At 36.2% G+C, this 15569-nt stretch overlaps 1 protein-coding gene across 9 annotated transcripts; it reads right to left on the bottom strand.

Moving 5' to 3' along the window:
• Positions 1 to 8588: 8588 nt before the first annotated feature.
• Positions 8589 to 14893, bottom strand: LOC147384144 (UPF0481 protein At3g47200-like). 9 transcript variants are annotated; one of them, XM_086426746.1, is made up of 4 exons: positions 14682 to 14893; positions 12591 to 12867; positions 12232 to 12403; positions 8589 to 10062 (listed from the first exon to the last, which is right to left on the bottom strand). In XM_086426746.1, exon 4 carries the CDS (start codon positions 10002 to 10004, stop codon positions 8760 to 8762), a length of 1245 nt encoding a protein of 414 aa, XP_086282872.1. In that variant the 5' UTR covers positions 10005 to 10062; positions 12232 to 12403; positions 12591 to 12867; positions 14682 to 14893; the 3' UTR covers positions 8589 to 8759. The 9 variants fall into 9 exon arrangements, with proteins under 9 accessions (XP_086282872.1, XP_086282867.1, XP_086282868.1 ...); XM_086426741.1 differs by lacking the exon at positions 12232 to 12403 and having other exon boundaries at positions 12591 to 12728; positions 12820 to 12867; XM_086426742.1 differs by lacking the exon at positions 12232 to 12403 and having other exon boundaries at positions 12591 to 12716; positions 12820 to 12867.
• Between the last annotated feature and the right edge of the window lie 676 nt (positions 14894 to 15569).

The following is a 15569-nucleotide window of genomic DNA, read 5'->3' as shown; positions in this document are numbered from 1 at the left end:
TTTTGATTTTCAAAAACAACATTTTTTATCCTTGAGGACAATCATACACTCTGATCTCATCATTCACATACATCCATTTCATCATTCACATGCATTCTGATCTCATCATTCACATACATTCACATACATTCATTAATCACATGCATTCATTCAATAAACGGCCCGGAAACACCCACGATAAGTTCGAGTCGTGACCTACCGGGAAGGTTTCTAGACTCTAAGCTTACTACGTGCAATGCATTTTTATCTGGCCACCCTTGCCCAAGCACACCTATATACCTTTCGATACGTGGTGACTTGGTTTGATATACCGTATAGGTGATAATCTAAAACCTCAATTCACTTATCTGAAGCCAAAAACAGACAGTTTGATCTTCAGTTGAGAGGTGGCGCACAATGTTGAGCAAGGGCCCACTTAAATACCTCTCGTCTAGAATAGACGTAGTCTATCCCCCTCGTACAGTAAGGTACAGCGGGGCAAGATCTGCTTAGGCGCCGGTTTTGACCAAGAAGTGCAATTGATATACTTAGATTATCTTTTATACCTACGGGTACGAGTCAGGGGTTGTAACTTTCATAAATGGTTTGGCATCCCACAAGGGGACCGACCACGTACTAGTACTACGTTGGCAATCGGGACATGTGACTGTGTGGCTTACAATAGGTCAAAGGCTCAGGTCGCTCCAGCCTGGGTGCATCAACATACTTCTCAGAATCACCTGATCAGATGGTATTGATGCCCCCAGTTTGATATACCCTAAGGTACGTGACTGGAGTTGTGGGTTTCATGAATGACGTCGCATCTCCGAAGAGACCGGGCCACGCACTAGTGCCACGTTGGCTAAATGGGACGTGTAAGTGAGTAAAGCGGTAAACGTGCATGTGGTGTGTGCAATACAGGGTGGGGTGTGCCCGGGGCCTTTTTCAAACAAGTGGGCCCATGGGTCCAATCAAATCATCACAACATTGATGTAGCATGAATATTAAGTACTAATCCAATCACATTCCATCACATCAACATTATGATCAACATCAAGCATGTATCTCAAACAAGATTATGGCATGTTAGATGGGCGATTAAAAATTAAATCGAATCATTGAAATAAGTCCCTAGTTCCAAGTCTCAAAAATTTATATGGCCCAATCAAGGTTTAATTCGGAATATCCTAAAACAAATTAGGATTTCAAAAGAAATTAAATTGAAGATAGAGATGTTTGGGGGTGGGGAGATTTCCTTCAAAAACTATTTTTCTAAAAGTTATTGTCACATCAATCTTTATAAGTAACAAATGCCGATAGTGAGTTTTAGAGAAAAAAAATTGACGTGATAAAAAACAATCCCCTTAGTGAAAGGGGGCCATGTCCCTTAAAAAAATGATCTCAATTTTTGATCTGAATCGGAATATAAAAACAGCATTAAGTTGATGATTTGAAAGGTCCAATTTTCAAATTAATCTCTTCCATTCCCAAATAAATCGGCAATGTCCCTAAAAAAAAATGATCTCAACTTTTGATCTAGATCGGAATATAAAAACAGCATTAAATTGATGATTTGGAAGGTCCGATTTTCAAATTGATCTCTTCCATTCCCAAATAAATCGGCAATGTCCCTTAAAAAAATGATCTCAACTTTTGATCTGAATCGGAATATAAAAACAGCATTAAATTGATGATTTGGAAGGTCCGATTTTCAAATTGATCTCTTCAATTTCCAAATAAATCGGCAATGTCCCTTAAAAAAATGATCTCAACTTTTGATCTGAATCGGAATATAAAAATAGCATTAAATTGATGATTTGGAAGGTCCGATTTTCCAATTGATCTCTTCCATTCCCGAATAAATCGGCATTTAAGCTTTTCTTTTCTCTAATTTTTTTTTTTACCATAAAACAGAAATTCTCATTCAAAGAACCAACACGTTTTTTTGGAAAGAAACCAACAGAGATCTCGTTTTGAAAAAAAAATCGGCTCTTCGAGAGAGATCAACTGTTTTATAAGGAGCTTCCCATCAATATGAATTAACATCACTTTCTTTGAGAAATGAAATCAATCTGGTAAAATCGTTTAAGCTTGAGTCGATCTCAAATGGAGGTTATGATTCCAAACTCCATCTTTCTGCATCATGAGGAACTTGCAACCTTGTACACATTATGGTATCCTTTGTACCTGGTTGTGATGAAGATCTCATGGGCGATCAGAGAAGAAGAAGCTGAGAGAAGAAAATAAAGAGTGATAGATGGGAACGTTGTGGATTCTAGAGATGAAACTCAAGCTTCGATCTGTGACCGGATCGATTGGTATTGTCTTCCATTGTTGTCGATGAGGGGATGCATCGATGAGAAAAGCACGAGAGAACGCCTAGGTTGCAGATCTTCTCTGCATGTTTAACTAGGTTGCTGTTGGATCGATTTGAGAAAAATTGACAAAGAGAGAGAAAAGAAGAAAACTAAATTTTGGGCAAAGGATGAAATCGAGGAGCATGGCAGAGTTCTTCCAAATCTGTGGAAGACGATAGAATGAGGTATAAAATCAATGAAGAAGATGGTGTGGGAGAAAAATAAAACAAAATTTACGCACGGCACACCACTCTCATCAGTATGTTGTAAGGGGGTGTAAAAATAAAAAAAAAACTTTTACTGGCGGCACCCCAATTATACCAGCACATTGTTACTGTTGAAAACTCCATTTTTACTTGCTGTCCATGGCAGCACAGCTAAATTTTTTTTTATTTTTTATTTTTATTTTATCAAATCACATCACATGCTTATTTAAAAATAAATGAGTCGTCGATAGATACATCGCATCTACTTTAAAAAAAAAAAAAATGCTCGAAGATAAACCCCTAAAACAACAAAAATAAAAGTAAAAAAACTTCAAAGTCCATTAGTCACTACCCCATCCTCAATTAAACCTCTCGATCTCCTTAATCATTTAGGGTTATTCTAAACAACACTCGATTGGACCATAGAAAATAACATGCTAAAACAACATACTCAAAGTTCAAACAAATAATCCACAATTGCACCAAAATAAATAAACGACCAAAGAAGTAAAATAAACCGAACTAAAAGATAAAATAAACTAAGTCATCCTCGCAACGCTCCCATACTTGGGGTTTTTCAAGTCTGATCCTCAATGTCCCCAGTGGAGTCGCCACTGAAAGTGCCCTCGATCCGTTGGGTGCGCGGATCCGCTTTTGACCCTTGAGGTTTGGGAGTCGCCACCTAGTTGTTAAGGTCTAGGAACCAAACTGACTCTAAAAGAAAAGCAAACTAATCTACGAAAGAGAAAAAAAAAAAGGTCCGGGGATCACGTTACGGGGTTGGAAGGTGTTAGGCACCAACCCCGCCCGGCCAAAGCCGGTCTCTACTAACTTCCCAAGTAAATTACATTGCTAAAACCTAGATAAAAATAAAAATAAAAATTTACCTTTCCGATAGCAAGGACTTTGCTCCCTCAGATCTGACAAAAGAGCTCCTTGTACCGTACTCCCTTGCTTCGTTCTATCTCCGGATTTGATTTCGGATCTCCGAGGCAAGGTATCTCCTTGTTTTTGGATCTGAACTCTTCAAGTTTGTTGCGGATTTTGGGATGTTTTTGGAAGGCTTTTGGATGTTTTCTACACTAAAATTGAAGGGGGGATGTTAGGTAAGGAGTTGGGGCTCCAAAACTAGGGTTTATGGGGGGCTAGGGGAGCTTCTAGACCTACTTCTCTTAGGGTTTATGATTTGATACGAAAATAGGGTGTGGAGGCTCCTATTTATAAAGTTTTTAGAAGCATTAGGGTTTGATTATGATTTCTTTTAAGGTTTCAATTAGGGTTTGACTTAGTCTTTAGGGTTTTAGGGTTTTGACTTTAGTCTTATGAGATTGACTTGATTAGTTTTAGATTTGGGTTTGGATTTAGGGTTTTGACCTTAGTCTTATTTGATTGACTTTTAATATCTTGACTTTAGTCTTACTTAATTGACTTTAATTTTGACTTCAGTCTCACTTGATTGACTTTAATACCTTGACTTCAGTCTTGCTTGATTTACTTTTAATTTTTGGAGAACCCCCTCTAAAATATCTTTAATTCTTTGGACCCCCAAATGGAGGGGTTCTTAAAGAAATATCTCACGAACTCTCAACAATTTTGCCTCAGAGTCCAATTAATCGATTTTTGAGGTTCAAAGTTTTGAATTAATTTCATTAATGTTTCACTTTAAATATTTAATGTTTTATTTATTAATTTCGGAATTTTTTATTTATGAAAATTGTGAAATTACCGTTTTACCCCCGGAGAGGACTTTTCACGTTTTAAGTCGGTTTTTAATGTTCTAGGATGTTTTAGAATCGGTTTTTCGTAAGAAATTCAATGAGAATGTTGGTTTGTGTCATTTATGAAAATTTTTATGTGAAATTATTGTGAACTTTATGAGGGGCATTTTCATAATTTTGTCAAATTCTATTAAAATTGGTGAAATGATTTATTTGGTTCCGATTTGTTATTTTATGTGTTCGAGAGAGTTTTCCTAAGCGTAACGTAGGCTCTAGGGTTGTTTTGAGGTTAGGGGTATTTTGGTAATTTAATCATTTTTAGTGATTTTTATCGTGAAGCTTCTTTTTGGTTTGCAAGGTGATGATTTCTATGTTTCTAGGGTCGTATTTTCCTAGCGTAGCGTGGTTTCTAAGTTTTGTCAGTTCGAGATACCTCATCCGGATTTCTGAAACACATCTGGTAACAAAATAAAGCAATGGAATACACATCCATCATTGGGAATCATTGCAATCGGATTGACGAGTTGATTAATCAGGCGAGTGCAAAAATGGGGTGTCTACAGCAGCTCGGTTAGAGAAAAGGGAAGGTGTTAGGCACCCTTTTCTCCCCACCAAATGGTGGTAACCTCAACACAATTCGATCATTTGATTTTAAAGAAAATTGGAACATAATGTGCCACGTGTGTGTGATTGTACCCTAAGTAGGGATTCACTTTTGACTTGATCATAGGGTCATTTCATTGATGGAAATGACCATTTTAGACCTTTAGCCATGGGGTCCATTCATACTCAACCCATTTAAAATAAAATGAAAAGAGGGGGATGATAGAAGAGGGAGATAGAAGAGGGAAATAGAGTGGGTAAAGAGAGAGAAAAAAGGGGGCGTGTTGGTTGCACCCACCTTGTATCCTTGATCCTCTTTTCTTCTTCTTCTTCTTCTTCTTCTTCTACTTCTTCCTTTTGAGTTCTTTTGAGTCCTTAGTGAGTTGAGAGTGAAGTTTTCTTTTTCAGAATATGATGTGAGAGAGTAGATTTTTTTTCTTGGGGGGACTTGGTAATACTTGGTAACAATTGATAATGCTTGGTAACCATTTTTGAAAGGAGGGGAGGGGTATTTATAGGAGTTGGGAGGAGGTTTGGGGGTATAATGGGGTGAAGAATTGGGAGAATATAGAATGGTATGGGTATTTGAAATGGAGGGTATGAAATTTGGTATGAATTTGGGGGTAGTTTTGTAAATAATGAAAATGGGTGAGGTTTTGACCCAAATGATTTGGATCCTACCCAAATCCATTTGGGTAGAGTGTTTGATGGGATGAGATGAGTGATGGTTGATAGGGGAGTAGGGGTGTAAAAGGGTTGTTCGGAGAAAGAGTGTTAGGTTGGTTGAAGAGGTGAGGTGTTTAGGTATAGGAGAATGGGTTGTGTAAGAGGTTGTTAAGTTAGTATTTGGGAGGAGGAAGGGGATGATGCCATATGGCATTTGTGATGAGAGGATGAGGTGATAAGATTGGTTGATTGGTTGATGGTGATTCTTTGATTAGAGAGAAGGGTATGAGTTAGTTGGTTGATGATGAGGGAAATATGAGTTGAAGGGATTTTGTAGGAGTGTTTTAAGGAAAATGATGAGTGTAGATGTGGGTTGTGATGTAGGTGGTTATTGATGTTAGAGAATGATGGTGTATTAGGGTATGTTGAGTATGGGTTGTGATGTTGGTGGTTAGAGAATGATGATATGTTAGGTTAGGATAGGGTATGGGTTGAAGTGATTTAGGAAAGAAGTGATGTGGGTTAGATGGAATGTTTAGAGAATGGTGATGGGGATGGGTGATGAGATGAGGGAGGTGAAGGGTGGTGATGACATGTGTCATCTTTTGATGTAGAGAGGGTGATTGGTTGATGTGGGTGATGGATAATGGGTTAAAGTTATGGGTTGGATAATGAATTGGATATGGGTGGGATTTCGTAGGCCTTGAGGTGTATTGGGCTTGGGTTTAGGAGGGTTGTGGATTGTTTTCGATTGGGTAAGGCTTATTTTGGATTGGATTTTGATAAGGTAGGTTGGTTTTAGGGCTTAGAAGATATGAGATTAATTTTGGGTTAAGGGTAAGGTAGGAAATGAATTTAGGAAAGAGTTGATGCCTTGTGGGCCTTAGGTGGGTTTAGGGTATTTGCGAATTTCGAGACGGAGTGGTGGATGATAGATGAAGGGTAGGTCTCCCAAGTCTTCCCTTTTTAATTTTTTAATTTTTTTGTATTTTTCTTGAAGTTATTGATTTGATCAAAAATGCCATGTGTTTGGCAATTTGGGCCCGTTGGAGAATTTATCGATTTTTGTGGATATAAGTGTGGAGTGGCGAATGTTGGGTCGATGTGAGATGATTCCGGTCTTTTTGATGGATCCTTTAGACCATGGGGTGGTCTTAGGGGCATCGATTTAATCGAAATTGTCACTTTTTAATGTTTTGGGCCTTAGAGGCCTGTTGGCCTATTTCGTTGGAAAATTGGTTCTTTGAATGGAACGGGCTAGATGGGAGCATGCCGAATCCTTTTAGTGGTCCTACTAACCCATTGAGGGGTGTTAGTGGCTTGGATTTTGACAAAAATGTCAGATTTTAATGCTTCGAGCCTTCGAGGCCCGTTGGCCTGATTTATTGAAAAATTATTGTTTTTGGGCCCTTTCGAGTAAGGGCCCGTTCAAATTGTGGTGTCTACACCCATAAGGAACTAGCCCAAGTAATGATGTTGTGGGTTCAAATGTTTTTTGTCCAGTAAGAGCAAGTAGAAGGACTAAACAGTTGGAGTTCACTCGAGAGATTGACTTTACTATTGTAACAGGTACAACTTCGTTTTGCAATTTTTTTAGTTCAAAAGCTTATATAAGGGTAATAGATTTTCATATTTGAACTCCTACTCGTAGTTTGTCATGCAAACTGATTGTTCCTATTTGATGCAACTTGGAAAGTGTTTTACTAGGAACGTTCTAATCTAATGAGACAAATCATGTACACAATGCCTGAGTAAATTGTGTCCAATTCAATCCGCCTAAAGTGCGTTCTAACCATTGGTACCATGGAATTGCATCTCCCATAAGATGAGTCGATGCCAAGGTCACCATCTATTCATTCATGATGTTAGTGCCTTTTTGATATTGCTCCACACAAAAAATTCAACATGTGAATCATCTCTGTTAAACAGCGAAAAATCGATACGTATGATGCGGCTTTGAATTATAGCCTCACCTTGATTTGGACGGTCTTGTATCTCCAATTGTGGCCTAGGTGGTATCTATTAGCAAGTCATTAATTCGAATCCGATTCAATATCTCAGAAATTTCTTTAATCATTGGGTGAGAGATTGAACTTGAACTTCTAGCTCCTTAACCTTCATAGTGATGACCAAGAGAGATGCTCTGATACCAGATGTTAGGGGTTCTTAGACCAAGAAGAACAATAACTAGAAGAGAATGAGAGACTAAGAAGAAGTAGAGCTTCTAATAAGAGAGAGATAATTTATTATTATTGCTTATTCAATAATGAAAACTATCCTCCTATGTATAGAGGGTTAACTTGTTAATTTGGCTACAATGGCAATATTCCTAATTCAACTCTAAATCCTAATTAGACACATACTAAACTCCTAATAAACTTAAAATGGAAACTCTCAAAAATAATGCTAAATGAATTACAAAACTAATATAACTAGGAAACTAAACAAAATAGAAAACTAAAGTAAGGATCCTAACAATTTAGGTGTTTAATGAAGTTAGCAGGTGAGATCTTCACGATAAAGCTATTCTTATTACTAGCTTACTTTGAGCTGCTATCTGTCCTCATTGTTCCCTCTCCTTGTTTCTCTTTCTCTCTTGTTTCCAACTTTATTGAGTTTAATTTGCATGTAACAAGTACAATGTTATGGATTATGGGAATTTGCTTAATTTAGAAATTTGTGTTCAGTCGTTATTAGAGATTTTGAAGATTAATTGATGTAGAAAATATGAATTTGGATGTCCTTGCTTACCAAATTCAGCCGTAAAATAAAATAATAACAAATGCATGTTTCAAATGCTAAAAGATACATATTAAAGGTAATTTATGCTTATATCCATGATTTAATGGTTGAGCATTGTAGCATATCGGTCGACCAACTGAATTATAGGCTTACAACCAAAGCACTTGATTGCTGCTAAGAGAAGGAAATGGCAGTAAAGAAAATATTCTAAAAGAACTACATAAGGAATTCCATAGGAGTTTTTCTTTTTTTCACTAAGAAAGCAAAAATTTTATATGTTATAAGAAAAAGACGGTAACAAGGGGAGACACCTTAGATTTCAAAGAAGAGAACAAAGGGAAACCCTTAAATCTCAAACAAGCACTTTCTCTACATCACTTTTAAATACCTTTAGTTTTAGTACCCTATGAAAATCTGGGCTACAAACATCTAGGAGCTTAATCATTCACATTAATCCTACTAATTAAAGATAAAAATTACTAATTAACTCATAAGAGTGAGGATATGGTTTGAAAGAAAGTTAGGAGGATAGTAATGCCTGCAGCAATGGTAGCTATAATAGACCAGCGACCACTAAAATGAGAGTGCACAAATTCTCCAATGGAAACCTTCATTTTGCTTTTGTAATATTCATGAATGCCCCTTATAACTTCTGGATAAGCATCAGGATTCGGCACCAATCCAACAGCCAATTTGTTGAAGATATCGGCCACTTGCTCGTTGGTGCCAAGACAATTGTATAATATTCGCTTGGACCGCAGCTTCTTCACGTCATCGGCATCATCAATGAGTGTATCCATGAAATAGAGGTAAGAACTAACTGGAAAATAATATGTATCTTTGCCCCTCTCATAGGCAACCAAGTTGAGAAACTTTTCTCTGGTATAGTTACCAATGACCATTTGAGGAAGTAACAACTCTCCACCAAACATGGTAGGTCGAAAATGAATGTTATTTAAACAACTTGTATTACTCCTCTTGATATTAATTCCCACCGCTATAAGCTCATTGATTGAAGGGTATGATCTCCATATCAAAAAAGATTGGTTAGATGTCTGACCATCGTCACGAGAACCAGCCACTTTTTTCCAAAGAAGGTCAAGAAGATGAAGCGGTTGTTGTTGATCATCTCCCTCAACCTCGATAGATTGATGAAGATGTTGTTGACCATGGTTTTCAGCACAATCCTCACTAGAATAATAGTCTTGGGGACTAACTCTGACATTGATCCATTTCTCGACCATTTTTTCCCATTTTTCCCATTTTTCCCATTTTTCAGTGTCTTTGAAGCTCATTATCAATGCCTCGAGAACTACATATGGGAGTTGGTTCTCAAGCAAGAACAAATCTCTCCATATGAGAGACAGAATATTTATATGTTTGTACAACTCGCTATCTATTCCATTTATGCAACAATCAATGAAATGCAGAATAAAGCAACCATCAAGGAACATCATCCTGGCGAACTCTTCGTCGGGCCTCTGCTCAATCGTGGACCAATCATAGTAATCCTTGGCTGTAGTAGCCACTTTTTTAACCATGCAGCAGAAGTTATTAAGATCACAACCTGAGACAAATTGTTTAGCGCACGCAATCTTGAGATCTTGCACCATCTTGAAATCGGGTTTTCCATGGTGATAAGGGCCAATTGACAACACCACAGGATCAAAGCATTTGTTGTGGTCTTCGATATCTCGCAGTACCTGTGGAACCTTTGGGATTCGAGGCTTCATACTAGTCCGTCGATCACTTTGGGATTCATCTTCTGTGATTGTTATAATGCTACAAGGACTGACACAAAAGATAAATGACTCTAATTAACTCGCTGAGTTTCAATTTAAATATCATTAATTTGGTTGCAACCAACTAGTAAACTTGCCGACTTGGATTAGGAACTCAGCCTGATTAGATGATATATATATATAGGGTCAGGTTCAAGGGACATATGAGAAAACATATGTAAAAACAATGTAACAATTATAAAATTTCAAAACATGGGTTAGAAATTTCGGATTGAGCTGATTTTTTGTGAGGATGATCTCTATGATGGGAAGATCATCCTAAAAGAAATCAGTCTAATCTGAAATTTCTAACCCCATTAAAAGTGATTTAGAATGTGGACCGTCGATTTTTTGCCAAATTTTGTCAATAATTTGTAAATCACTTTTGATGGATTTAGAAGTTTCTGATTGAGCTGATTTTTTGTGAGGATGATCTTCTCATCATAGTGACCATCCTTGCAAAAAATCAGCTCAATCAAAAACCTCTAACCCATATTTTGGAAAAGCCATTGTTTTTTCATATGTTTTTACATGTGACCCTTGAACCGCCCCCATATATATATGTATATGTATATATATCTATGTATATGTATATGTATACATATCTATGATATCTATGTATATATACATATATATATATATACATATATATATGTATATGTATATGTATATATATATATATATATATATATGTATATGTATGGATTTGTGGTCGTAAGTATTCCACATCTTACAGGGGATCAGAGGACAACTATTTATTACAACATTGTTTACATTGCTTGGACGCAAATCCATTTTACAAGATCCAACTGCATTCGGTGGAGTTGTAAAAAAAACATTGTAACAAATAGTTATTCCTTGGTCCCAAGGGCAAAAAGCCCACAACATGAAAAAATGTCATATTCAACGATCCAAGGCCGTTAAATTTCATAAAATTTGACAGACTAGGATGTTATATTTTTCATTGTCAAACTTTTTTTTTTTATGAGTCGAAATCTTCAAATTAATGGAGGATGGGAGAAATTCAACGGTTCTAAGCCGTCAAATCGGCTTCGAATTTTCTTATCAAAATTTCAATTTCATGTAGTGGTTAGGGAGGGCAATTATGCAAATCCATTTTACACAATCTAATTGTATCCAGTGATGTTGTAAAAAAAACATTGAAAAATAAATGACAGCCGAATGGAATTGTAAAAAACATTAGAACTAATAGTTATCCCTTGATCCCAGGGCAGAGCTAGGGAAGGCAATTGCCCCCCTCCACAACTTTTTTGGATTTTGTAGACCCCCTTTTGCCTTAATATTTGAGATGCCCCTCTATTTTGAATGGGGTTGCTTCCACTCACTCCACAATTTCTACATTTTGCCCCTCCCCCAAAATTCTTTTCATTGATTTTAGGCACCCTTGTATGTTCAGGTGAATATTTTAGATACCTTCATGTGACAGTATTAAACTTTTTTGGGTTTTACACATCTATTTATATTTTGTTAAATATTTGAGAAGCCCCTATGTTTTCATATTATTGAGACCCTTTGAATCAATGTCTGAGATGGGAGGATATTCCCTAGGGATGTTCAAAGAACAATAACAAGAAGAAAAACCTTGTGCATGAGGTGAGTTGTCAATAGGTACTCATTTATCTGGAATTGGAAACCTTGGTTTTGGATCCCTTTTTATTGGACTTGGAACTGAATTGATTCCAAATTGAAATCGATAAAAACAAATAATTAAATGATTTAAGAAAAAGAGTATTCTATGATTTTTTTCTAGGGCTGCAAGTTGGGCGGGCTAACGCTGAACTCAACTTGGGCTCAACCCGACGGATGAGCAAGTCTAGGTTGGATTATATGAAAAATGTGTTGAGCCTGGGCTAGGAAGTCTCAACCTGAATTGGATTCGGGTTGAGGCTCCGAGCAACCCTAGCCAACCCAAACTCGATGCTATATATTTACATATAAATATTTTTATTTATTTATTAAAAATTTATTAATTTTCTCTTCTTAAATATATTTGTAAAACTATGAGAAAAAATTATGACATAAAAATTTATGGATCTAAAGGTTTTATGCAAATTTATATACTAATGATTTTATTTTTTATATTGTATTTCTTTTTTAAGATATAAAACAAAATTTATGTGTTGATCAAAATGAAATAGACTTCATCAATGAGTCCAACCTGTCCAATCTGCCAACAATTATGTAAGTTGAGCTAATTGTGCTTAACTCAATTTTAGAAGTTCAATGTTGAGTTGAGCTTGGATAAATGACTTTTAACTCGATGATCGAATTGAGTTGAACTCGGGTTAAGGGTTCTGCAACTTGGGTTGAACCGGGTTTGACCCTCCAACCTGCGTAGGTTGCAGTCATATTTTGTTACCATCCCATAAGTTTGAGAATTGAGACCAGAACCAACAGAAACCAAAATCAATAAAATTGAACAATTTTAATTCCTATTCTTTTAGGAATCCAACTAAAATCAACCCATTGACATCCTTAGCTTGACGTTAAAATAAGTCCACAAGGAAAATAACTTACCAAGCATCAGATCCAGATCCTAATCCACACCCGTTTGTGTTTGGATCTGGGCTGCCAACATTTAAATGCTCCATTTCTCTTAATATATTATAGAACCCGTAAGTCGTGGCTTCTTCCCCAGAGATACTAAAACAAACACTAATAAGCACCAAATGATTACAATGTCGAAAGATGCGAGTCTCTTAGGTTTTTATAATGATGACCTCTTAAAGATGCAAACAAGTCTTACATGGTTAGTAGTGAAAAATATCCGGTGCCCTATTCAGAGTTTGTACACCTGTCAAATATTGATTGATTTAAGTATTGACTAAATTGATCAAACAAAACAAAACAAAAGATTCGGGATAAGATATCCTGATATCATGATCCATTTGTTGGATTTTGATTCAAGGTATGTTGATAATTTAAGGAAAATGCTGAAGCAACAGCTCCAAATCTAGGACCCACACCACACATTTTTTATTCCTAATAAAAACTTATTTAAAACATTGCTGACCAGGGTACAGAACCATGGATACTTATCCTGAATCAAAATCCAACAAATGTGTGGTGGGACTGGGCTGCTTATGTATCCCAAGGTAAATGATCTATAGTTCCATGAAAAGGGTGTTTTTTTGTGTGTGTGTGAGAGAGAGAGAGAGAGAGAGGAGTCACATTGGGATAAGATATCCTGATATCATTATCCATTTGTTTGAATTTGGATTTTTGATAGAAACCAAAAATGTGTGGTGTGGATGCTAGAAGAATTAACTTAAGATATCTATGATTCTCAAGTAATATTGAAATTTACATCGTTCTAAACATTGCTGACTTGGGTACAGAACCATAGATACTTTTCATTGAGATATGAGTGAGAAGCATCTATGATTTTATGCACACCAATGTGTGAAGTAATTTCAATTTCAATGTTACTCCAACACGACTCATAAGTTAATTCTTCTAGTATCCACACCACACATTTTTGGTTCCTATTAAAAATTTATTTAAAAATCTAATTATGCGTCATAATCATAAGGTTGATTATTGTCCTAAAAATCTAATTATATGTCAATAATCATAAGGTTATTCTTGGCATGTAGAAATATTTACTTTAGAGTCCTGATAATGTGACTCCTCCCTCTCTCACACACACACACACACACACACACACAACACCCTTTTCATAGAACCATAGACCATTTACCTTGAGATACACAAGGTACCATAGTTCTAGGGATCATAATTCTAAAATGGAAAATGCTGACAAAGTATTTACAGCAATTCTCACAGGTCTAACGTGGGATGTGAGCATAACCATAGATGTATTTCCTCGCAATAGGAGTAAAAATCATTTATGGTTATACATGCATGTCCACGTCAGAATTGTGAGAATCACAGTAAATCCTGTGTCACCCCAGGACGACTCTTCTAAAAATCACATTCAAGCTCTTTAACTTATTCTACCTTATCTTAGTCTGTCTCATTGGACCTTAAAAAAAATAAATATAAATATAAATATAAATATAAAATAAACTCCGATTTTTAATCTTAAAACGGTTTTCTACCCAATAATCTGTCATCTTCTACTTCTCCAAATAATATAATAAAAAATAAATATTAAATAAAATCAAGGGCATTTTAGGTATTAAAATTTTAATTTGACTCGTCCGATTTGACTCACAAGTTTTTAACTCGTCTCTGTTTGTTAGACATCCATGTGTATTCAAGTTACTGAATGGCTCATCACACTGACTCATCCAAGACCGGAGACAATCAAGCTAGAGAAAATCATTGTGAATCGCCTAACATAGTGGCTCATCCAAGAACTTAGATGTGTTGGCCTCAGCTCAGCCGAGTTAACTGACGGCCCAAATTGACTCGGCCAAATTTTACATACGGCCCAAATTGTAAATATTCATCTCGGTTGTGAAACAAACGTGTGAGAAACGATTCACATTGAATATTCGTCTCAGCCTTGAACGATTTGGACATGACTTGAGTGAGTCATCTCAATCTCGAACGAGATTTGAAACCATGAGATAAAATAGTAAGCCTCAAACGATGCTCCATTTTACAAATAGCTACAGGAATCTAAAAAGGAAATTAGCTTACCAAGCACCGGATCCAGATCCAGACCCGTTACTGTTTGAATCTTAGTTGCCCACATTTGAATACTCCATTTCCCTCAATTATATTATAAAAACCCTAAATCCTGTGTTCTTCCCAAAACAGACCAAAAAAAAAACGTAATCGAACCAAATGATTTGAATTTCAAAAGATGAAAAGATGTGAGCATTTTAGGGTTTTTGTAGATAACAAGATAATATAGTACAAACAGCTATGGCTGACCTCGTTTCTTGTAAATAAATAATATCTTATGCTCTCCTCCCTACCTACCAAAAGGTTTATACACACGTGAATAACATTTTTTATTTTTTCCAAAATTTACACTCACCTTGGGATTTGGGAAGTTACTGTTGCTTGGTTTGGTACCTGTGGGCATCAAAATTGAAATGGGTCCTTGTCGTTTTCTAAATTAACGGGAGTTCCTTAAATTAAAATTAGGCATATAAGTTTAAATTGGGGCCATTGATTGGGACGGGACACATATGGTTTGGATTTGGGCTTTCGCAGATAAAGCCCATGATCCAACAAATTCAAGTGATTCACACATTAAGTATTGGGCTTTATATCAAAATAAATAAGTTTGGCTCAATAATAATTCATAAAATCCTTAAAATTAGATTTGGACAAATTTAGCCTTTTAAATAAATCAATTAAACCTTTTTAAGTTGAGGGTATAATTGAAAAGCTAAATTACCTTTAAGTCTATAAATACAAGAGCCTCTCTCATTGAGAGGGGATCTAGATCACTTTCTCTGAGAAGACAGAAACTCTCCCTCTAGAGAAGAAGAAGCTCTCAAGCCTTCCTCTAGAGACAAAAGCAAAGTTCTTCAGAGATCCGGACTCCGACTAAAGAGAAGATCAAGCATAAAGTCC

Source organism: Akebia trifoliata, chromosome 15, assembly GCF_017979445.1.
Source record: "Akebia trifoliata isolate Shusen 1 chromosome 15, ASM1797944v1, whole genome shotgun sequence".
Taxonomy (NCBI): domain Eukaryota; kingdom Viridiplantae; phylum Streptophyta; class Magnoliopsida; order Ranunculales; family Lardizabalaceae; genus Akebia; species Akebia trifoliata.
Note: the sequence above shows the minus strand (reverse complement) of the source record. Positions and strands in the feature narration are given on the sequence as shown.